The sequence below is a fragment of the Saccharomyces mikatae genome (genome assembly GCF_947241705.1).
Source record: "Saccharomyces mikatae IFO 1815 strain IFO1815 genome assembly, chromosome: 4".
Classification (NCBI taxonomy): Eukaryota; Fungi; Ascomycota; class Saccharomycetes; order Saccharomycetales; family Saccharomycetaceae; genus Saccharomyces; species Saccharomyces mikatae.
Window position 1 is genome coordinate 779,504 of NC_079259.1, and position 24,761 is coordinate 804,264.

Sequence of the window (24,761 nt, forward strand, 5' to 3'; positions counted from 1 at the left end):
ATATTCATTAAATGTCTCGCGATCATGTAATAAAGCGGTAACGAAAATCAATACTTCCTATTCTTTGGTGAAAACGGCACCAATCACTGTTTTTAATCTAGCCTATTTAATCTAGCGATTTGTTAAGACACTGGCAAACATTCATCGACACTTTCTTATAGTTCGAGTACCGCTTACACTCTGCCCCTACTATCTAATTACTTCCTTAAGTAATAATATAGTGATGCTTTCAAGTTTTCCGTATGTATCTTTGTTGCAGTTTGCATTCCCTATCCATTGGCAAGTGCCTACCCGCTCCCTTGATTGCTTACCTATTTTAGGTTAAGGTTGTATCCCTTTTTATGTTTGCGGAATCGAAAATTAGGAAAAGCCGAAAAACGATATCTGTCAAAAAGGACTGAAACATGATAAGTTCTTCTACATAATTTACATATTTTATATCGCTATACCGTATAGTATGCCTTACTTGTAAGATAGATGAATCTAAAAAGGAGTACCATCGTTTGTTTAGGGTGAGTTCAAGTTAGGTACATTGACCTTCTCATTTTCTCCATACGCTCGACAACTGCGGATTACTCAATCTGCTTGACTACCAGAGAAGAACTTCAATCAGTAGAAAGGTATAGTTCACCGACTCTGCTTAAAAATTGTTTGATAGCATGTCTCAACTCCGTTGGAACACTCTTGTCTAATATCTGAATCACCAATGCATACATAGCCGGAGAGTACAGTCTAAAGTCTTCATCATCAAACTCATAGTAACCTTGCAATATTTCAACAATCACAGATCGCCAGGCGTTGATACTACGTTCCATGGTTCTGTCATCTAAGGAAACGTAACCTTCGACGACCTGAATGCAAATTGTGATCAAACGATTTATTAAATCGGCCTTCTTCTCGTCATCGTTCAGATATAACTGAAACATAATGTCGAGAAGTACAGCGGCAGCACTGGTTTCTTGCTTCAACAAATTTGGAATTTTATCAACCACACGAGCTTCTACTAATCTTGTTCTCAATCCATAATCCTCATTAAAATCACGAGAGAATTCATATGATTTCTCCAACAATCTTGTAATTCTAGTGGCCTCTTTGAAAGGAATACAATGCGCAAAATCCTCATTTTCAAATAATTCATTCAGCAGTTCTATCATTAGGAGTTGCAAAACACATTTGACAACAATAGAATTTTTGATGTCTATCCTTCTACGTATATCTTCGTTACTCTCACTACGTTTCATGTGCTTAGTTCTTTTAGGAACATTCAGACTAGCGGCTTTTGAGGTTAATCCGTCTTTCACAGTCGGTATGGCGTTGCCATTGTTAAGTTCGGTTTCTCCGCTGAGATTTCCCACCATGTCGCCGCCAACATCCTCGCTGGATTCTTCTTGATGCGCTCTTTCTACTGTTTCGCTGATATTAGAATCATTTTCATCCCTGTCGTTATTATCATTATCTGAGTGTTGATATGTATCAGTGGTGGTTTGGTGATGAGAAATAGATGGTTTTCTTCCTTGTTGCAATGGATCATAATCGAATAACTCATTAGCAGTGGTTAAATCGAACAGTTTATCGAATACGTCACCTATTTGGTTCCAATGATACCCATTAAATTTGGTTACATTTTGTAGTATCAATTGCTGTAGGCAAGACCTTCCAATTCTAGCAATAGTATCATTTTCTTGACAAATGCATGATACTAGCAAACCTAAGAATCCATCCAGCATTTTCTTTAACGATTCAAAGTAATGTGTAAAGAGAGCAATTAAATTTCTTAGGGCTTGAATTAATGTAGTCGAAAGCCAAACGCTCAAATCATCATGACTGTTAAATTGGTTGACTTCCCAATGTTTTGATAATACACCAAAAATTGGAAATAGCAACTTCTTACAAATCTTTTCCCAAAAATCATCGTTGAACTTGCTACCATATGCTACTAAAGCGTCGAACATATAGTTTAATGCACGTGACCTTACTTCTAGATCTTCGGCGGTCATGATGGTGTCATTAAAGCAGAATAGCATGGGGAACCAAACATCCTGGAATATATCTTTTCCACGTAGTAGAGTTTTATTATGTTTTCTTTCTTCTTCAGTCTTATTTTCGTTGTAAAAGCAAATGTCTGCAACGTTTTGTGTCATCTTTCTTAGTGACTCCAAAGCATGCAGAGATAGCTTCTGAAACCTCTTATTCTTCGTAATTTCTCTGAAAACACCAACCAATTCAGAAAAGGCATCCTCTTGGGAGAATACGTTTTCAAAGTGATTCGTCACAATATCGTTGCTGACCAACAGTTGGGTTTTTAATACGATAAATTCAGTGCCTGAACGAGCCGTATATTGTAAAGACTCAAGAATAGGTTTCCAGCCAGATTTTATTCTTTCCGATTTTGTTAATATAAAGTTTCTAAAACACTCAATAATCATTTCTTGAACTTCAGTATTACCACTATTTTGAACTGTATATTCGAACGGTTTCAAAAAGTCGTGCTGAAATTCAAAACCTGATAACTCTTCAATATCTAGAAATCTCATGGACAATTGACGTAGAGAATCGATAGCAAAAAATACAACAGCTAAGTTAGAGTTTGTAGCAATTTTGTTGAAAGCTTTTCCCATAACAGCCCAAAGCGGTGTCCATTCTAATTTGATACGATCCATATTGTAGTAACAAACATCGACCATTTTTTGCAAAGAAAACATTCTAGGAGTGGAGGCATTCTCAGATGATTCAATTTCTTCCAAAGAAACGGCAGTCAGAGCCTTAATAAAATCAACGATAGCATTACCTGACAATTCCGAACTTTTGGTAAATATGTTGTCCATCAAAACAACTAGTTCGCTAGATGAAATGAATTTTGAAATCTCAGGCGATAAGGTTTGATTGTGGTGTTTTTCTTGAGCCAATTCGGTAGGTGTAGCCTTCTTTCCCCAAACATCGAAAAATGATGTGTTATTGGATCTTGATGATTCATAGGAAACTCTAGGATTTGCAACACGAGCTTGTGCAACATCTGGAACAGTATCTCTATCGATACCTTTAGAAATTAATTGCAATCTTTCCATCTGAGACACTACTAGTAAAACGTCCTTCCAGGAACCCATCAAAAAATTTCCTTCAGATAATGCAACTTCAAGAAGAATTACCATTGCATTGACATTCTTAATTTTTATTTCTTCAAGGTTTTGAAGATTACAAAATTGAACTAAGGCACCCACAAAAGACGTTCTAGCATCATTGATTCTAAAAGTGGAAGCAATCTTAATCGATATCTTCAAACCTTCTAAACATTTATTTGTTGTGTCGATGTCGTCATAATCCTTAAAAGGTGGAGTTAATGCTGCTAAAAATGACATCCAAAGTGTATCGAAAATGGATTTCACATGTTCAACATGAGAGGCTGCATAATAGACTCCTGGGCTGCCTTTATTTTTATTCAAGTTTTTGAAGACTAACTCGGTTTTAGATGAAATTTCTTTTGAAACTTGATTATATGCCTCTCTTGTTAAGTCACGAGAATTAAAAAAGTTGAAAGCTGATTGTTGCTGTTGAACAATATTATTGTCACCTGAAAGCATTGCTTGATGCTGTTCGGAGATCAGTTTGATTTCATTATTGGCAATTTCATTAAATAAGCCTTCCAAGAATTCCTTTGGTAAATCTCTTCCATTATCAATACCTTCGTTGTTTTCCAAAAACTCCTGCAAGGACATCTTGTTTTTGATTTGAGATGAATGTAAATCAGTATTCAACATAATTAAAGAATACGAAAGCACGTATGCAGTATCTGCTTTCGAAAAGATCCCGGGGTTTTGATCGACAAATCTTTCCGCAAATTTCAGCATGAATCTATCGATTTTTTGGCCTTCGCCTGGTAACCTGAAACTCTGTAAAAAGGACCTTAATGCGTCAACAATGGACATACCAGTAAAGTCAAATTCATCAACAAATGCATGCATTATGGCAATGTTCTTGTCCTCACCTTCACCTAAATAATCACCAACAACAGCCTTATCTAAGCCCTCCGTTTCCAGTAACCACTTTGCAATGGAAGCTGGAGAATCGTCCTTCAAAAATCCCTTTTGAATGAGTACTGGAATAGCTTTTTTAGGTTTATTATTGAAAATAGCAATACATTCTGACAAAGCCGTTTTTCTTAATTTTAGATTTTCAAATTGGGTGGGATCATCTGCATCAATGTTTTGACTACTCAACGATCTGCTTTCTTCATCTTCATATGTTGGTTTGAAGTCGTCGTTACTGGCCATAGTGGAGGATCTTATATCGTTACTCAAAGATGATCTAGATTCTTGAATACCCGAGGTAGTTGGGTTTAGTGGCACCTTATTAGAAGCACTTGGGTTTGGATTTAAAGCTTTATGGGCCCATGAGCTCAAGGAACGTAGAACTGACACAATGCAATTCAGTGACACCATTTTGAGAGCAAAATCAAGGGGGAAAAGTAAATTTACTTGGCCAACATCAGGAGTTGAAGACAAATTGGAAGAAGTCAAGAGGGGTAACTGCGAGAAATTGTAAGTGGATAATGATTTTGATATTTGTTCATCGTAATATGATCTTTGAGTTTGGGTAATTTCTACCCTAGTTAAAGCCAATCTTGTTAAATAATCGACAGTTATCTCCATAACATTTGGCATTCCAGGATTGCAATCATAGTTTAAGTAAAATTCAACTAAAGTTCTTGGGTCGTTACAGATTCGTTGAACAACACTCAAAAAATACCTCTTCTGTTGAGAGGTGGAAGTAGTTAATTCTGAAATAGGAAAGTAAATTTCTGTTAAAAATACCGGAATCTCTTTTACGAAGTCTGCCCTTAAATTAGCAATTAGTAACCACATAATTTCTAAAGTAACTTCGAAAACGGGAGCCAAAGGCGAGGCAGCATTTCTTGACAACACAAGGCGTAGATATTGTCTAATTGAATCGATAAAACAGACACGCTCCTTTCCCGGTAAAAAAATGTTATGGGAAAGGAACACGTCAATATGATCTTTTATGATAGAGTAAATTATGTGGAGAGATAAAAGTTTTGACCTAACAGCATGTGATCTCATGTCGAGTTCTGTTTCTAATGGTTTAGCACATATTTTTGCCATGACTCTGAACACTAAGAACGCATCCTTAACCGCTAGGTCTTGGTTAGTGACTGCATTAGAATCAGGCTGTTGAGCATCCATCAGTCTTTCCTCATCATCATTCAACTTATCCATATTCTCTAAAGTCAAGGGAGCCGGTGTTTCCACATTTTCGGAAGGATCGGAAAGTTCTGTAACAGATTGTTGTTGATGAGTTTTTGTTGATAGAGACACTGTTGAAGAGGCAGTTTGTTTGAGATCAATTTTATCATACACTGAACTAATGATTTGCGTCAAAGTGGCTTGCGCGATACCTTGATTGGATGCGCTCAAGGAAAAGACGAAAACGTTGTAGATTGTTCTGATGGCCTTTAACAAGGAAGCACCATGACATAAGGAACTTGAATCCTCTTCTAAAATGCAACTAGATAGTGCCCTAACGATTTGTAATTCCACACGTTCATCAGTACCTTCCCCTTGGAAACAGTCTGAGATGGTATCAATTGCAGCGTCTATAATTTTATGTTTTGGAGGCGGCGTTATACCATCGGTGGCGTCTTGTTGTTGATCGTTAGAGGCTAAAGAATCAGGGGGATTCACCAACAATGTTTCATCTAGGGATCTGAAAGAAAATAGTTTTGACAGACAATCCAAAGCAAGACTTTGGATTTTGGAGGACTTAGTACGACAGCTTGCCCTCAGTGCTTCGAAAACCAGTATGGAATCGACGTAATGTCCGTTATTCGTGCTTTGCGGGTCGAATTCTTTAAACTTTTGTAATGTCCGTTCGATAGCCTTTTGAGCGTTCGAATTTTTTTTAATATCCTTGTCATTCAAAATAGTCTCCAACGTAGTCTTTACCAGAATAATAGTTGAATTGGTGTTTGAACCATTCGAGGATAATGAGATGTTTCTTCTATGGGTAGACTGCGCGACAGTATTATCGTTAACGGGAACGTTATCTTGATGGTTGACAATTGGTTCGTTAGTATTTCCACCATTTTCTTCTTCTGACGCGCTTTCATTTCCAGAGGAGTTATCAGAGGTACTTCCGTCGCTTTCGTCAGATTCTTCATCTTCTCCAGAGCTGCTGCCAGCACTTTCCCCTGAGATTGATTCAGAATCTTCCGCATCCTCGGAGCTGGTTTCAGAACTACTGCTGTCATCGTCATTGTCATCGTCATCGTCATCGTCATCGTCATCGTCATCGTCATCTTCATCGTCATCGTCATCTTCATCTTCATCGTCATCTTCATCGTCATCGTCATCTTCATTTTCATTTTCTTCACCCTCATTTTCGTTTCCATTGTCATTGACATTGTCATTTATATCATCTGTCTCTGACGCATTGCCAACCTTTTCAGCCTCTCCGTGTTTTTGTACATTATTAGTTGTCTTTTTAGCTTCTTCTTTCATATCGTTCTGTGATTGTATAGCTAGATTGTTTGAAGAAGTGGCCTCTACTTTTGGAGACATCTCCACATCATTTCCTTCAGCATTTGCTACTGAATTCTGCTCAGACATCTGATAAAGTAGCGGTTAGACTTTTTTCTTATCTTCTTTTATGAATCTAGGAGAAAACGAGGTAGAAACTGTTTAAGATTTTACCTTTATAATTGGTCTTGGAGAAACTTAAACAAAACGAGTTCAGGTTGGCTACAGAACTGCTTTATGATTCTCCGGTAAATGACTTTGATTTCTACCGGGCCGAGTTTATAAAACAATTGGAGAGAAGTTACTTATGCTCTATGGAGTAAATGATGTAAATCTCAACTCTTAGTTGTCTTTCTCGTTGCTTTGTTTTTCCCTCGCCTCGACATATTAATTTTCATTCGGCGCCTTGATAAAAACCATACGTTTACTTCTTTCCTGTAGAGGAAATACTGACAATATTACAGACTTCTCCTATCCCAAAGAATTAAGCCTCTTATTTGATTCGTATTGCATGCATCCTCCTCTCAGTAATTGCAATTTTAACAAGTAAAAAAGAATTATTACCAATAAAAAGGTCCTACCCGGATTCGAACCGGGGTTGTCCGGATCAAAACCGAAAGTGATAACCACTACACTATAGGACCGACAATTCCTGATTAGAGGAAATATTGTAGAAGTACATACCTTAAAAAACATATTGTCACTCGAACTCGAACTAGAACTACTTTTGAAGCCCATATTTGTCTGATAATGTTGATAATTAGTTGATTAGGACGTTGTAATAATTAAGAATAAGTTGTACCTTCTTGTTGGAATAAGTGATTACTACTTGTTGGAATAAGTGATTACTACTATACACCTATTCGTATAAATTGGATTAAGTTATTGCAACTATACGTCTTCGTATAAATTGAAGTAGAAAAATTCTAATAATAGAATTTACTGCAGTAATGAGATAAAGATCTATTAATTGATCAGAACTTATTATATAAGAAGATGAGTTATCATCAAATTCTTATCATTAACACTCTGATTTATGTCTGAACCTTTTGGTTTAATATAACCAATCAGCGTGTGTTTTATATACCTCTCTTATATAGATTAAGAAGGAACGACTATTCTTAATTATTACAACTTACTAAACTACTAATTATCAACATGGCGACCCCAGTGAGGGATGAAACAAGAAATGTTACTGACGACAACATTTCTACGCAGGTTCAATCAAAAGTCAATAGAAATGGTACTGCCAATAATGCACAAACATTGTTGAATAACTTAACTGTTAAAGATGATCAAGTACGGCAATATCAAAGAGGTTTACATAAGTTTGAGAACATTTTGAATGGTTTGAAACAAGAAGAGGAAAAGCTTTCCGAGACGGATGATATTCAAATAACTGCGGAAAGACTACTAAAACTCGAAGAAACCATTGAAAAGGTCGAGCATAGAATTCAGAGTTTAATCGAAAAGATACAATCACTCGAAATAAAAGATGATAAGAATATCCTACACGAGCATATAGATGCTACAGGGGTCTATTATTTATACGATACCTTAACTTCAACAAACAAAAGGTTTTATCCGAAAGATTGTGTTTTTGACTATACGACAAGTAATGTTGAGGATATTCCTTTATTCTTGAACAACTTTAGAAAATTTACCAAAAGATATCAATTTGATGATGTTTTCAATACTGAGATCACAAAAATTGACCCTCGGGAGAATGAAATATTGTGCAAGATAATCAAAGAAGGATTAAATGAAAATTTAGATATCATGAACACAACTACAAGTAACATTTTCAAGATTATTAATGGTTTAAAAACAAAATACAAAAGTCTCCATGGAAGAGAAGTTAGAATTAAAGCTTGGGAAAAAGTTTTAGTGGATACAACATGCAGGGACTCTGAATTACTAATGAATAAACTGCAAAAGTTGGTGTTAATGGAAAAATGGATCTTTTCAAAATGCTGTGAAGATTGTCCAACTCTCAGAGATTACTTACAAGAAGCAATTCTGGGAACCTTACATGAATCATTGAGAAATCCAGTGAAACAACGGTTGTACAACGTTTCACATAACTCAGATATTGGCCACGAAGAATTCCTAATCAATACTGTTATTGAGACAGTAGTTGATTTGAGTCCAATGAGTCACGATTTAATTGAAAAGAACTGCAAATATTGCAAATCTGTTTTACACTGTTCAAGAAACTGCAGAAGAATACCCAACAAAGAGCTTAGGCTTGGCACGACAAATTTCTCAAAAACATATTATTCGCAAGGTATGCAAAGAGCAAAACCATTTAAAACGTTTGAAAAAACAAAAGAAGAAGAACAAAATACACCAGAGAAAAAGGCTGGTAATTATTGATACTGGTTCAGGAGTAAACATTACAAATGACAAAACTTTGATACATAATTATCAGGAAAGTAATGGTTGTACACGTTTCTTTGGTATTGGGAAAAACAGCTCAGTGTCCGCTAAAGGATATGGTTATGTTAAAATCAAGAACAGTAGAAATAGTACTGATAATGATAGTTTATTAACATACTTTGTTCCAGAAGAAGAATCTACAATAATAAGTTGCTATGAACTAGCAAAAGGTACTGATATGGTATTAAGTAAAAACTATACAACCTTGGGAAATCAAGATGTAACAATCAAGACAAAAATAATCAATGGTGTAATTCACGTAAAAATGAGTGATTTGATTGACCGTTCCTCCGATGACTCAAAAATCAACGCAATCAAACCTACCGATTCCTCAAGATATAAGCAAAGGCAAAAATCGATAACCTTACATGATGCTCATAATAGAATGGGACATACAGGAATTCAACAGATTAAAAACTCCATTAAACATAGTCATTATGAAGAAAATCTTGACTTAATAAAAGAACCAAATGAATTTTGGTGTGAAACTTGTAAAGTTTCAAAAGCCACGAGAAGGAACCATTATAAAGGATCTATGAACGAACACAGTATCGATCATGAACCAGGTTCATCGTGGTGCATGGATATCTTTGGTCCAGTATCAAATTCGAACTCGGATACGAAAAGATACATGCTTATTATGGTTGATAACAATACAAGATATTGTATCACCTCCACACATTACAACAAAAATGCTGAAACTATTTTGGCTCAGATCAAGAAAAATATTCAGTATGTGGAAACTCAATTTGACAGAAAGGTCAGAGAAATCAATTCAGATCAAGGAACTGAATTTACAAATGATCAGATAGCAAAATATTTTGTTTCAAAAGGAATTCATCATATTTTTTCTGCTACACAAGATCATGCTGCCAATGGAAGAGCAGAGAGATACATCAGAACTATCGTTACTGATGCAACAACATTGTTAAAACATAGTAAATTACGTATTAAATTTTGGGAATACGCAGTGACATCTGCTACCAATGTACGCAATTGTTTAGAAAACAAAGCCACAGGTCAACTGCCACTACAGGCAATCTCTAGTCAACCTGTGAAAGTGAGATTCATGTCCTTTTTACCCTTCGGAGAACAAGGAATAATTTGGAATCATAATCACAATAAACTAAAACCATCAGGACTTCGTGCTATAATATTATGCAAAGATCCTAATAGTCACGGATACAAATTTTTTGTACCATCTATTAAAAAAATTCTCACTTCAGATAATTACACAATTCCAGACTATGCAGTGGATCCAATATTAAGGAACACACAGAACATATACCCAGATGATCAAAGTAGATCAGATTCCATCAATGAAGCAGAAAACTCAGATGCTGTTTCCAGGTTATATGATGCATTGGAAAATTACGAAGATGACCATAAACAAGTTACACTACTTACAGACTTGTTCACCACAGAAGAATTAGCTCAGATTGAATTAAATGCTAAGTACCCATCTCCTAGTGATAATCTAGAAGGTAATTTAGACTACGTCTTTGCTAACATAGAAGAAGAGGAAGAAGACGAATACAATCATGTGAAAAACATGGATATAGATTCAGATCTTCACTCAAAAGAAAAGATCACTACTGAAAGCGATCGAAACGAAATTAATAAATCAAGTAATACTGATGAGGATATTCTCGATGAAAATGTTTATAGAGTCCCCACGGCACTACAAGGGAACCTTGTTGGAAGCCAGAACAGCATAAACATCAACAATGATGATAATATTGCTAGCAGAACTCATAGGAAGATCAGTGGAAAGGAAATAAATTACAAGGAATCATCAGAAGATGAGAGCGATTATATTTCACATGATCCTACTAATGAATCAGTTACAGTTGCAAGTAATAAGGACAATGTAACAGATGATAATATCTTACAATCACAACAAGAATTATTCGAAAACATTGTTGATCCAGAAGTATTATTTGAACAAGATTTAGATTCAAAAACCTCAAGTTATGACACCTCTCAATACGTAGATGTTCAAACTGAATCAAATGTTACATCATTAAAGGACAATGATGTTCAAAATGATGACTATTCTACTCACGAAGAAAGTCATCACCTGCCCCTGGTTATAAATGTTATGGACAATACTGACCAAACACAGGTTGAATCAAACAAGGTAGAAAACAAAAATAACTCTGATACAAGTATCTCATTGGAAGGTAATAATGAAGAGTTAGTACAAGTGATGGAAAATAGCGAAGCGGAAAAACAGAATGCTACACTAAAATCATCAATAATAACAGATGAAACAATTGAGTCAGAAAAACCAGCAATAAACAAAGCTGGATTCCTGAATAAAACGTTTAATTCTTTGAATAAGAAAAGAAAGCGGCCTGTTGAAAACAGGACCTCGTTTCATGACATGGTTGAAAGAGACAATAAGCGTCAGAGAAAGAATATAATTAAATTACTTCCGGATAACACAGAAACAAGTTCTGCACCGAGAATTAAAACCATATACTACAATGAAGCTATTTCAGGAAATGCTGATCTCAAAGAAAAACATGCTTATAAAGAGGCATACAGGAAAGAATTACAGAATCTCAAGGATATGAAAGTATTTGACGTTGATGTCAAATACAACAGATCTGATGTTCCCAGTAATTTAATAATTCCGACAAATACAATATTCTCAAAGAAGAGAAATGGTATCTATAAAGCAAGAATTGTTTGTAGAGGTGATATCCAGACACCAGACACGTATAACGTTATTGGAACAGAATCCCTAAACCATAACCACATTAAAATATTTCTGATGATTGCAAACAATAGGAATATGTTCATGAAAACACTAGATATTAACCATGCGTTCTTATATGCTAAACTGGAAGAAGACATATACATTCCACACCCGCATGACAGAAGATGCGTTGTTAAACTAGATAAAGCACTATATGGTCTCAAACAGAGTCCTAAAGAATGGAACGACCATCTTAGACGATATTTAAATAGTGTTGGATTAAAAGATAATACTTATACTCCAGGACTATACCAATCCAAAGATAAAAAACTCATGATCGCAGTTTATGTTGATGACTGTGTGATTGCAGCAAGTGATGAACAAAGACTAGATGATTTCATAAACAATTTAAAAAAAACCTTTGAATTAAAAATTACTGGTACCTTAATAGATGGTATTTTGGATACAGATATTCTAGGAATGGATTTGATCTATAACAAAAAACTTGGTACGGTTGATTTGACGTTAAAATCATTTATAGAAAAAATGGGTGAGAAATATAAAAAGGAATTGGATAAGGTTAGAAAAAGGTCAATTCCACACATATCAATATACAAGATTGATCCTAAAAACGGAGAATTAAAAATGACCGAAAAGGAATACAAAGACGGCGTGTTGAAATTACAGCAACTATTAGGTGAACTTAACTATGTTAGGTACAAATGTAGATATGATGTTGAATTTGCGGTTAAGAAGGTGGCTAGATTAGTAAACTTTCCTCATAAACAGGTGTTCTACATGATTTATAAAATCATACAATACCTGGTACAACATACGAATATAGGAATACACTATGATAGAGATCTTAACAAAGATAAGAAAATTACTACTATCACAGATGCATCAGTTGGAACAGAATACGATGCACAATCAAGAATTGGTGTTATAATTTGGTATGGAAAAAATATCTTCAATGTTTATTCTAATAAAAGCTCAAACAAGTGCGTATCCTCAACTGAAGCAGAACTTCATGCTATCTATGAAGGCTATGCAGACTCAGAAACACTGAAGGCAACCTTAACAGAACTCGGAGAAGGTGGAGATAAGGAACTTACAATGCTTACTGATTCAAAACCAGCTATCGAAGGTTTAAATCGGAGCTATCTACAACCCAAACAGAAGTTCACATGGATAAAAACAGAAATAATTAAAGAGAAAATAAAAGAGAAGATTATAAAACTAATAAAAATAAAAGGTAAAGATAATATAGCAGATTTACTTACCAAACCAGTCTCAATATCTGATTTTGATAGATTTATTAAAGTATTGAACAATCAGATAACACCACAGGATATTTTGGCCTCAACGGACTATTGATAATTAAAATTACTTAAGAACCAAACACATAGCAGATATCTGTTGGAGTACAATAATATATCTTTAAGGGGGCATGTTGGAATAAGTGATTACTACTATACACCTATTCGTATAAATTGGATTAAGTTATTGCAACTATACGTCTTCGTATAAATTGAAGTAGAAAAATTCTAATAATAGAATTTACTGCAGTAATGAGATAAAGATCTATTAATTGATCAGAACTTATTATATAAGAAGATGAGTTATCATCAAATTCTTATCATTAACACTCTGATTTATGTCTGAACCTTTTGGTTTAATATAACCAATCAGCGTGTGTTTTATATACCTCTCTTATATAGATTAAGAAGGAACGACTATTCTTAATTATTACAACTTACTAAACTACTAATTATCAACACTACTATACATTTATTCATATAAATTGTTGTTGTTGATGACGAACATTCTTTAACATGATACTAATAATGTTGAGTAAATCAATACTAACATTCTTATGGTGATACCAATTAAATTGGAGTAGGCAAACTCTAATGATAGAATTTCCTGCATTAGTAAGATAAAGATCTAATAATTGTCTAGAATTTAGTATATAAGTGAGATAATGGTGGAGTTGGATGTAATTGTTGGCATTCCATTTTTTATAAGGCAACAATATTAGGTATGTAGATATACTAGAAGTTCTCCTCGGGGATTGAGGAATCCATAAAAGGGAATCTGCAATTCTACATAATTCTATAAACATTATTATCATCGTTTCATATGTTGTTATTCATTGATCCTATTACATTATCAATCCTTGCGCTTCAGCTTCCACTAATTTAGATGACTATTTCTCATCATTTGCGTCATTTTCTAACACCGTATATGATAATATACTAGTAACGTAAATACTAGTTAGTAGATGATAGTTGATTTATATTACAACAGATAGCATTTGGTGATAACTCATCTTCCTATATACTAAGTTCTGGAGTAATAATAGATCTTTATCTTACTAGTGCAGGAAATTCTATTATTAGACTTTGCCTAATCCAATTTATACGAATGAATGTATATTTGCAATCACTTATTCCAACACAATTCATATCAATCTCGGTACCTTTTATCTTTTTTACTATTAGGTCACTGTTTTCCCATCGTGTCAACATCTACTTTAACCAAACTTTTCGAGAATGAGGAGCTGGATGAGCCTTTTTTTTTTTGATTATTTAATCTTTTGTTTTCTGTTGGAAACATTAGAAAGAGAAACAAAAGAGCGTTCGATGATTAACATAGGAATAATAAAAATTTGAATCGGCAATGCCTTACTTCTGTTCGAACTGGCACAATAAAGACTTATCAAGAAAATAGAGCATACTTCAAATCAGCTTGGTGGTATCTTGCCAGCGAAGTTTGAGAGAGACCATGAGCGGCTAGGCGGCGAAGCACCTGAAGCGCGCGCTAAAAAGTTCTGGAAGGTTCGCGAATTTGCTATTATCTGGCCAGGGGTGAGTACGGGGGCGTTGGTGGGCGGCAGGGGGAGGTCCACTGAGAAGTTGTCTATATAAGAGTTGACATCATTTCCAGTGTGGTTTCCCCCAAGTTTTTTCCCCATGTCAGATATATGTGAAACAAGCAGAATCACTAGTTATATACCGACAGATTCAGGCAATTTTTAAGGTCCCTCATAACTACGATCAAACTAAGCCAAAAGAAATGAGTTTCTATCAACCATCCTTATCTCTTTATGACGTTTTGAACGCCTTATCCAATCAAACTGGCCAGAGAGAGCAACAAGGGTTTTCTCGCCAATCACCAAGACCACCGAGGTATCATCCTCATTATGGACAGGTGCATGTGGGTGGTCATCATCCACCCCATCATCACCCCTTGTATAACAGATACAATGGCGGCCCTAATACCTACTACTACCGATTTCCTGGACAAGCCTATTACTATAGTCCTGAATACGGTTACGAGCAAGAGGATGGTGAAGAAGAGGATCAAGATGAAGATATGGTGGGTGACACGGGTGCTGCAAGACAAGAAGATGAGGAAGGGGCCAGCACTTCGAGAAGGTATCCATCGTATTATCATGGAAATGCTACTAGGAACAGTAAGAACAACCAGCAGGCAAATAGTTTGAACGACTTGCTGAGTGCATTAATAGGCGTTCCACCTTACGAAGGTAGCGAACCAGAAATTGAATCAACTACCGAACAAGGGGCTGGAAAAGGAAAAGAAAACGAGAAGCCGGAGAGATCTGAGGAAGGAACCGCGGAAAGCGACAAAAGCCAACTTTTAAGTCAACCAGAGGCGTCTTCGAGACCACCATTAGGCAAAAAATCCTCCTCATTTGCTCATTTACAAGCGCCTTCCCCAATTCCTGATCCGCTACAGGTTTCCAAGCCTGAAACGAGAATGGATCTGCCATTTTCACCAGAAGTGAACGTCTACGATACTGAAGACACTTACGTGGTTGTTCTTGCGCTACCCGGGGCTAATTCTAAGGCCTTCCATATTGATTACCACCCGTCTTCCCATGAGATGCTTATCAAGGGCAAAATCGAAGATAGAGTCGGTATCGATGAGAAGTTTCTAAAAATTACAGAACTGAAGTATGGTGCATTCGAGAGAACCGTTAAATTTCCTGTACTGCCACGTATTAAAGATGAAGAAATTAAGGCCACCTATAACAATGGTCTGCTACAGATCAGGGTACCTAAAATTGTTGATGATACGGAGAAACCAAAACCAAAAAAGAGAATTACGATTGAAGAAATACCAGACGAAGAGTTGGAGTTTGAAGAAAATCCTAACCCTACAGCAAAATAATAGTTGGGTACTGTTTTGCGTACATACATACACACATACATGTATATAAACATATATATATATAGATATATGATAGGTGTCGACAGCTCACCGGTACATTAGGCGCAATGCGCATATAAATGGAGTAACATTTATTTACTTGTCATCTTTTCTTTTCCGTTCGTAACAATTTGTCTCTAGTTATAGTTTTTCTAGCGGCGCGTCACAATGTCAACTTCTGTGTCGTTTTTTAGTATCTCACTATTCGACTGAATTTTTAGTAGTTCACAGTGTAGGACGAATCCCGTTGACGCGAGAATGATCTTGATCTTTTGGTACTTGAGAAGAAGGTTAGCTTTGCTAACTTTTTATAAGTTATTATCACTTCTTACTTTTGCTGGTGAAGTGAACATTTCAACCGGGTATTGTATCTTATTTCGTATAGTGTGATTTATGATTTTGAAGAAAAAATTTTTTCAGTTGACGAAACTCGCACAGCTTCAACTGAGTTTATATTGATATCCACTTTCAAACATCTCCATTAGTTGTGGCAAACTAGGAATTTTTTTGCCGATTTGCTAGGAGTAACGCCTAAATCTGCACACTTACAACAATGTCTGATTCAAACCAAGGTAATAATCAGCAAAACTACCAGCAATACAACCAAAACCCCAACCAACAGCAAGGTAACAATAGATACCAAGGTTATCAAGCTTATAATGCTCAAGCGCAACCTGCAAGTGGCCATTACCAAAACTACCAAGGCTACTCTGGGTACCAACAAGGCGCTTTTCAACAGTACAACCCAGAGGCTGGCTACCAACAACAGTACAACCCCCAAGGTGGCTATCAACAATACAATTCCCAGGGCGGTTATCAGCAACAATTCAATCCACAAGGCGGTCGTGGAAATTACCAAAACATCAATTATAACAGCAATATACAAGGATACCAAGCTGGTTTTCAACCACAGTCTCAAAGTATGTCTTTAAATGACTTCCAAAAGCAACAAAAGCAAGCTGCGCCTAAGCCAAAGAAGACTTTGAAGCTTGTTTCCAGTTCTGGTATCAAGCTAGCTAATGCTACCAAGAAAGTTGATACAAAACCTTCCGAAACTGAAAAGAAAGAGGAAGTCAAGCCTGTCGAAACCAAAAAACCAATTAAAGTTGAAGAACCAGTCAAGAAAGAGGAAATGCCAGTAAAGGCCGAAGAAAAGAAGGAAGAAAAGTCTGAACTGCCAAAAGTAGGAGACTTAAAAATTTCTGAATCGACAGATAACAGCAACACTACCAGTGCTACCAGTGCTGATGCCTTGATCAAAGAACAGGAAGAAGAAGTTGATGATGAGGTTGTTAATGATATGTTCGGGGGCAAAGATCACGTTTCTTTAATCTTTATGGGTCATGTCGATGCTGGTAAGTCTACTATGGGTGGTAACTTACTGTACTTGACAGGCTCTGTGGATAAGAGAACTATAGAGAAATATGAAAGAGAGGCCAAGGATGCTGGTAGACAAGGTTGGTATTTGTCATGGGTCATGGATACCAACAAAGAAGAAAGAAATGATGGTAAGACCATTGAAGTTGGTAAGGCCTACTTCGAAACTGAGAAAAGGCGTTATACTATATTGGATGCTCCTGGTCATAAAATGTACGTTTCCGAAATGATTGGTGGTGCTTCTCAAGCTGATGTCGGTGTTTTAGTCATTTCTGCCAGAAAGGGTGAATACGAGACTGGTTTTGAAAGAGGTGGTCAAACTCGTGAACATGCCTTATTGGCCAAGACCCAAGGTGTTAATAAGATGGTTGTCGTCGTAAATAAAATGGATGATCCAACTGTCAATTGGTCCAAGGAACGTTATGATCAATGTGTAAGTAATGTCAGCAATTTCTTGAAAGCCATTGGCTATAACATCAAGACGGATGTTGTGTTTATGCCAGTATCAGGTTACAGTGGTGCAAACTTGAAAAACCGTGTAGATCCAAAAGAATGTCCATGGTATACTGGCCCAACTCTATTGGAGTATTTAGATACAATGAACCATGTCGATCGTCACATCAACGCTCCATTCATGTTGCCTATTGCCGCTAAGATGAAGGATCTGGGCACGATCGTTGAAGGTAAGATTGAATCTGGTCATATCAAGAAGGGTCAATCCACCCTATTAATGCCCAACAAAACGGCAGTGGAAATTCAAAACATTTATAATGAAACTGAAAACGAAGTTGACATGGCTATGTGTGGTGAGCAAGTCAAGCTGAGAATTAAGGGTGTTGAAGAAGAAGATATTTCCCCAGGGTTTGTACTAACATCACCAAAGAATCCTATCAAGAGTGTCACCAAGTTTGTGGCCCAAATTGCCATTGTCGAACTAAAATCTATTATAGCTGCTGGGTTTTCATGTGTTATGCATGTTCATACAGCAATTGAAGAAGTTCATATTGTTAAATTATTGCACAAATTGGAAAAGGGTACTAACCGTAAATCAAAGAAGCCACCTGCTTTTGCCAAGAAGGGTATGAAAGTCATTGCTGTTTTAGAGACTGAAGCTCCGGTTTGTGTCGAAACTTACCAGGATTACCCTCAGTTAGGTAGATTCACCTTAAGAGATCAAGGTGCTACAATAGCAATTGGTAAGATCGTTAAGATTGCTGAATGAATCTCTTACAATCACAAGTAAAAATGCAAAGACAATAATACCAATCATAACGCATTTCCTTTCTATGAAAAAATATAAAATAATAAAACTGTTATTTGTATATATATATATATATATATATATAAGTACGTATAATTAGTTTAGTTCTTTTTGTACCATATACCATTAATTAGGTAAAGTTTACTTTCAATATATTTAGAATTTCATAAAGATATCTAACAAATTTTCAACACCTTCGATGACGTTTTCGTCGTAACCTTTTCCCGGCGTCACTTCAGCATGTGCAAAATCAATCAGTGACATAGAACTCAAATAATTTGCTACTCTATCCTCTAGTTCCCCGCTGGTATTTACTAGATCAGTTCCATCCTCCTCCTCCTCATCATCTATAAAATCGTCTCTCATAAGTCTATCGACGTCATTTAATGAATCCCATCGGGAGGGATCTCCTTCAAAGATAAATAAAAGACTGCTTGAAATCATTTGTACTTCTTCTTCCAAAAGGGTATTATAAAACAGCTGCAATCTTTTCAAGAACGTCTTCTTCAGTTGATGCTTCCTCGCATCCGACAAATGAGCATTATTGAAGTAAAGCTCAAGCGCATCAAGAACGTTTTGATTGGTTCTTGAACGACCATACAGTTTATTTATAAAAACATAATCAGTACCCGCTTCTTCCTCGTAATATTCAGGCGAAAGCCGCTTTATTATAGCAGGATTTTTCTGTATTTTCATACCACATATCCTAAAGCTCAAAGAGCCAGAAGTGGTCGTCTCACTGACTCTCTTCAACCTCTCCTTTTTTTCTAAGGATGCCTTTGAATCATACAATACTTTGCCTAACTTTATGTCAAGCACATTAGGTTTACTGAACCCATGGAGTAGATTTTCTAAAACGAGATACTGTTTGCCCTTTTCAGACTGTACTTGGCTCGAGCCAAGATTGTCCGTAGAATCACTCAACCGTTTGTCTATCTGCAGAAATTTAGATTTATCACTTTTCTCAACTTTTGTGCCTTCATCTAAGATCCCAAGATAAGTGGGCATCCAAGAGCATAAGGGAGCGTCTCTACCACTCAGTGACTCCTTTTGGTTCATACCTCTCGCTTGTATAGCTTTATAGAATTCCATTTCCTGTGGCAAAGCCGGTTTGAAGATTAAAAGTCCATCACCGTCTGTTAGTGTGCCATCGTGACCGGCAGCTTTATGCTCTAAAACCCTATAATTGTTTACCGTATCCATGTGAAAACTTTCTACTTCTGCAGGTACACATGTATGCACATATCCATACAAGCTACCAATCGAAAGTCTTAGCAGGCTACTACTTCAAAAAGAGTTGTTCAATAACACCCTTTCATCTCACTTAATTCATTACTTGTATATAGTATACAAGCATATTGAAAACACGTTTGCATTACCCAGCCAGCACTGCATCATCGTTACCCGATATTTAAATTCACCAATTAACTTCGAGAACGTGGTTTTTTCACTGTTTTTTCCCGCTTTTTTTCATCCGAACGTCGTCGTGGGTGGAGAGTAGCTTCCGGAAGGAAATTCACTCAGATTCTCTTCAGTACCACCGGGCCAACTCTGCCTGGAACAGTTTCTTCCTTCAAGAACTTAGCAAGAAGTACCAAGTAGTCCCAGCGGGCTCTCAGGGCTTGTGTACTGGTTTATGTTCTATTATGGACATCCCACTACACACAACAAGCCCTAACATAACATGACTACGGATCCTTCTGTAAAATTAAAATCTGCCAAGGACTCTCTTGTGTCCTCCCTCTTTGAGTTATCCAAAGCTGCTAACCAAACAGCTTCCTCTATTGTTGATTTCTACAACGCTATCGGCGAAGATGAGGAAGAGAAGATAGAGGCTTTCACTACTTTGACTGAGTCTCTGCAAACACTGACTTCTGGTGTTAACCATTTGCACGGTATTAGTTCGGAGCTGGTTAACCCTGTGGATGATGACAAGGACGCCATCATAGCTGCTCCGGTAAAGGCCGTAAGAAGAAAGATCGAACGTGATCCAAATGCTCCAAAGAAGCCATTAACTGTCTTCTTTGCTTATTCTGCCTATGTTCGTCAAGAGCTTCGCGAGGACAGGCAAAAAGCTGGCTTACCACCTTTATCCTCTACTGAGATTACTCAAGAAATCTCTAAAAAATGGAAGGAATTGAGCGATAACGAGAAGGAAAAATGGAAGCAAGCTTACAACGTTGAGTTAGAAAACTACCAAAGAGAAAAATCCAAGTACCTAGAAGCAAAGAAAAATGGTACCCTACCACCAGCTTCTTTAGAGAACGGTCCAACTCATGCGCCGGTTCCAATTCCTTTCAGTTTACAGCATGCTGCTGAACCTCCTGTGGAAAAGAGACCTCATGATGATGAAGGATCTTCAGAAAAGAAGAAGAAGAAGAAGAAGAAGGATAAGAAGAAGGACAAATCTAACTCTTCTATTTGATATAAAGGCTAACTTGTTACTATTACTCTCCCAACTTTCTAAGACAACCAAAAAAAAGGAATGAAATATGGCATCATTGTTTTTGTCTAGTCCATAGTGTGTACATATATATATCTATCTTTTTCTTCTTGTAACAGTATATCTTTCTCTTCATTTCACGTTGTGTATATGTATGTGTTCAATTCTACTTTTGTGATCATCTTTATGGAAATTCTTAATGTTGTATTATGATGTAATTATGTACATTCTGCAGAGGAAAAGAAGGAAGTGAATAAAAAATACACAATATATACAGGGGGCGTTTTCTTCTTACTTGGACATTTATTCAACGCTGTCCAATAATTGATCCACAATGTTAAACTTCTTCTTTGGGGCATCTTCAGGGCGTTTCCAATGTTCGGGGAACTTGTAATCACGCTTTTTCTTCCGTAAGTTTTTAGCAATAGTATGTCTTGTGTCAAGGGGCACGTCACTAAAATCATCTTTTGTCAAATCTTTCGATTCTGCTAACAATTTCTGTAAGATATCATGCAAATAACGTGCATTTTGTGATGCCTGCTCAAATTTGTCACTAGACATTTTAAAAATATCCGTAATATGATCGTAACGTGATCTGGCCAGTACTCTGAACTTATGTAAAGATCTCTCCTCGAGGCCCAATTCATCGGTTTTAACACTTAAAACGACCTTCCTCGAATTTGGATGGTCCTCACCAATATAACTGGTGTATCTATAAGTGACCGGATGAGTTTTAGCAGATGGTCTCTTGTATTCCTGGCGATATTGCGCCAATAGTGGCAATTCATACGCAGCTAATCGATTATAGAATCTTTGTTCACGGTGCTGAGCGACCAATTCTTGAGCTTGGGATGGTAATTCGTCAAACATAAATGGTCTGAGGCTGTTATCGCGATTTACGCTTCCACCTTTTATATCGATAGCACCTTGCTCTCCTCTATAATATAGCTTCTTTATATCATTTGCTGGTACTTCAGAATACTCAGACGTGGTCAGCAAAGCATTCAGTTCGTCTTTATTTGGCTTATATTCTGAACCCAATCTGGCCATCCTTTCCCAATATAACTCCAAAATTTTTTGAGGTGGCAATCCTTTCCATTTTTCGGGATGCATAAAAAGATCTGCTGAAAAAGCTGGTCCCTCTTTGGTGGTAGAAGCAGTTGAAGCTCCACCATTTGCATTACTGCTCAATCTTTTAGACATTGACAAAACCCTTCTCTGCGTACTCCATATGTTGGCCCTAGAGGCATTCCATAACCCCAATGGTACCTTCATCTTCCCAACCATACCTTTAAATATCTTTCAAATTGTTTCGGGAATCTTTCCGCCCTCCTTGCAGATCAAGTCATATATATCTTCGGTTATGTCTAGGAATTCATTAGCATTGTTGCTTAGCGGAATTTGCAAGAAAACTCAGACGTGCAACGCGATAAAGGTTCGCCGACGACAACAAAACAATGGAAATCATTAATGAACGCCATCAAATAAAATATTGGTGATAGAGAGCACCCCAAGGAACGTGGAGGAACAACAACCTAGGGAGCAACAGCAAGTACCAGACAGGACATATGCCTAGACATGGAAGAAGAGGAAAAATGCCAAAGGGTGAAAAACTGCCCAAGAAAGAGGGAGCAGAGAGCATTCCGTCGAAGCTACTATCGTCAATGCTGAAATCGTTGGATTTGACTTTCGAGCGTGATATTGGAATGCTCAATGGGAAAAGTGTTAGATCCATACCCAGTAAAAAAACATTACTTGAATTACAAACCCAATTGGATAGTCTTAATGAAATACTGGGCACAATTGCCCGAAGTGATCAAGAGACTATAGAAGCGCTTCGGAAATTAAGAGACGGTAAAAATGAGAAGGACACAGGAGATGTAAAGCAGAAAATATCTAATGCAGATGAGCAAGACAAAAATGCTACCCCTATTAAAGAAATAAGTGGGGAGGGAAAACAAGTAGAAAACTTAGTAGAGCCTCAAGTTTTTGATAAAATACCAGACGCGATTAAGGACGATGTAGAAAATATTAAAAAAGCCGCTGATAGTATGGCTAAAGAAGAAATCAATGACGACAAAGATTTACAAATTTATAAGGATCGACCAAGGGAAAAAAGGCCGTTAGATTCTGAAACTACACATGAGGACACAGAAAACGAAAGTACTCACGAGCCAGACAATAAAAAGCAAAAAATTGACATTGAGAAAATGGAAAATGATCCGAGTGTAAAAAATCCAAAGTCTGAATTCGTAGTATCACAAACATTACCTCGGGCAGCAGCGGCCCTAGGTTTATTCAACGAAGAGGGACTAGAAAGTACAGGTGAAGATTTTTTAAAGAGCAAGTATAACGTGGCTAGTTATCCCACGAATGATTTGAAAGAATTGCTACCAGGGGAATTACCAGACATGGACTTTTCGCATCCTAAACCAACGAACCAAATCCAATTTAATACCTTTTTAGCTTTCGTTGAGAACTTTTTCAAGGACCTTAGCGATGACAACTTGAAGTTTTTGAAGACAAAATATACTATACCGGATAGCTTGCAGTTCGATAAAACGTATGATCCTGAAATAAATCCCTTCATTATACCGAAACTGGGTCCTTTGTACACCGATGTTTGGTTCAAAGATGAAAACGACAAAAATCCTGGCTTTAAGAAAACTCCATCACACCTGAATGATGCATCGGCCATACTACCAAAAAAAAGTGCTAACGAACTGGATGAGAATGTTTTGGAGACAGAAAGTATCTCTTGTGGACCCTTATTATCTAGATTATTGAGTGCTGTATTAAAAGATGACAACGGAAAATCGGAATTGCATTCTTCCAAAATAACAGGAGATAATGAAGTACCGAAGGTTAGGGAAGAAGAAAGTATATCATCACCTAAGGACAACATCAATGATAGTATAGATATGTCATTATCTCAGGAGAATGGTCCTAGTGCTCGAACGCCTGAGAGTGATATTGATGAGGAAGGCTCCTTCCAGACAAAGCCTGTAGCAAATAAAGATGATAATGGTGGAACTACGAGTACGCTGCCACAACAGATTGGATGGATAACAAATGGAATTGGTCTGGACTATCCAACATTTGAAGAACGATTAAAAAGAGAATTAAAGTATGTGGGGATATACATGAATATGCCTAAGGATGAAAACAACCCTAACTCAGATGACCCCGATTGGATCACGGGTAGAGAGGACGATGAAATAAGTGCAGAACTAAGAGAATTGCAGAGCACTTTGAAACAAGTAACCAAGAGAAACCAAAAAAGGAAAACACTGCTGATATCACTAGTAGAGAGGCAACTAGCATGGCAAGAGTACTCGTCCATCTTGGAAGATTTAGACAAACAAATTGACCAGGCCTATGTCAAACGTATTCGCGTACCCAAGAAAAGGAAGAAGCATCATACAGCAGCTTCTACTAATGTGAGCACAGGAACTACATCCCAAATAGCGCAACAAAAAGCTGCAAATTCGAGTCTAAAATCGCTTCTAGATAAGAGGCAAAGATGGATTAACAAAATTGGCCCGTTGTTTGACAAGCCCGAGATTATGAAAAGAATTCCTAATGAAAGTGTATTCAAGGATATGGACCAAGAAGAAGACGATGATGAAGCCGATGTATTTGCACAGAATACCAATAAGGATGTGGAATTCAACTAAAATAAACAGACTCTAATGAAGATACGTAGCATAATAAGGCATATAACTAACGATTTGAGTAACAATCTATAAATAGTAATTTTTAGTCACATAG

At 36.8% G+C, this 24,761-nt stretch overlaps 7 protein-coding genes and 1 non-coding gene across 8 annotated transcripts; 4 read left to right on the forward strand and 4 right to left on the reverse strand.

The window, feature by feature from the left end:
• Positions 1-605: 605 nt before the first annotated feature.
• Positions 606-6,620, reverse strand: SEC7 (Arf family guanine nucleotide exchange factor SEC7; the record flags this gene model as incomplete). The annotated part of the gene is made up of 1 exon (XM_056226934.1): positions 606-6,620. The coding sequence occupies one exon, from the start codon at positions 6,618-6,620 to the stop codon at positions 606-608; it is 6,015 nt and encodes a 2,004-aa protein (XP_056081161.1).
• A 482-nt stretch (positions 6,621-7,102) lies between these two features.
• Positions 7,103-7,174, reverse strand: Smki_4.trna14Q. The gene has a single exon. It is a non-coding gene; the product is annotated as a tRNA-Gln (tRNA).
• Positions 7,175-14,751: 7,577 nt separating this feature from the next.
• Positions 14,752-15,870, forward strand: HSP42 (heat shock protein HSP42; the record flags this gene model as incomplete). Its single annotated transcript, XM_056226935.1, has 1 exon — positions 14,752-15,870. The coding sequence occupies one exon, from the start codon at positions 14,752-14,754 to the stop codon at positions 15,868-15,870; it is 1,119 nt and encodes a 372-aa protein (XP_056081162.1).
• Positions 15,871-16,462: 592 nt separating this feature from the next.
• SUP35 (translation termination factor GTPase eRF3) lies at positions 16,463-18,508 on the forward strand (the record flags this gene model as incomplete). Its single annotated transcript, XM_056221366.1, has 1 exon — positions 16,463-18,508. One exon carries the CDS (start codon positions 16,463-16,465, stop codon positions 18,506-18,508), a length of 2,046 nt encoding a protein of 681 aa, XP_056081163.1.
• A 195-nt stretch (positions 18,509-18,703) lies between these two features.
• Positions 18,704-19,750, reverse strand: ARG82 (inositol polyphosphate multikinase; the record flags this gene model as incomplete). The annotated part of the gene is made up of 1 exon (XM_056221367.1): positions 18,704-19,750. The coding sequence occupies one exon, from the start codon at positions 19,748-19,750 to the stop codon at positions 18,704-18,706; it is 1,047 nt and encodes a 348-aa protein (XP_056081164.1).
• Positions 19,751-20,231: 481 nt separating this feature from the next.
• On the forward strand, positions 20,232-20,972 carry HMO1 (Hmo1p; the record flags this gene model as incomplete). Its single annotated transcript, XM_056221368.1, has 1 exon — positions 20,232-20,972. One exon carries the CDS (start codon positions 20,232-20,234, stop codon positions 20,970-20,972), a length of 741 nt encoding a protein of 246 aa, XP_056081165.1.
• Positions 20,973-21,293: 321 nt separating this feature from the next.
• On the reverse strand, positions 21,294-22,265 carry RSM24 (mitochondrial 37S ribosomal protein mS35; the record flags this gene model as incomplete). Its single annotated transcript, XM_056221369.1, has 1 exon — positions 21,294-22,265. One exon carries the CDS (start codon positions 22,263-22,265, stop codon positions 21,294-21,296), a length of 972 nt encoding a protein of 323 aa, XP_056081166.1.
• Positions 22,266-22,558: 293 nt separating this feature from the next.
• Positions 22,559-24,667, forward strand: NGG1 (histone acetyltransferase NGG1; the record flags this gene model as incomplete). The annotated part of the gene is made up of 1 exon (XM_056221370.1): positions 22,559-24,667. The coding sequence occupies one exon, from the start codon at positions 22,559-22,561 to the stop codon at positions 24,665-24,667; it is 2,109 nt and encodes a 702-aa protein (XP_056081167.1).
• Between the last annotated feature and the right edge of the window lie 94 nt (positions 24,668-24,761).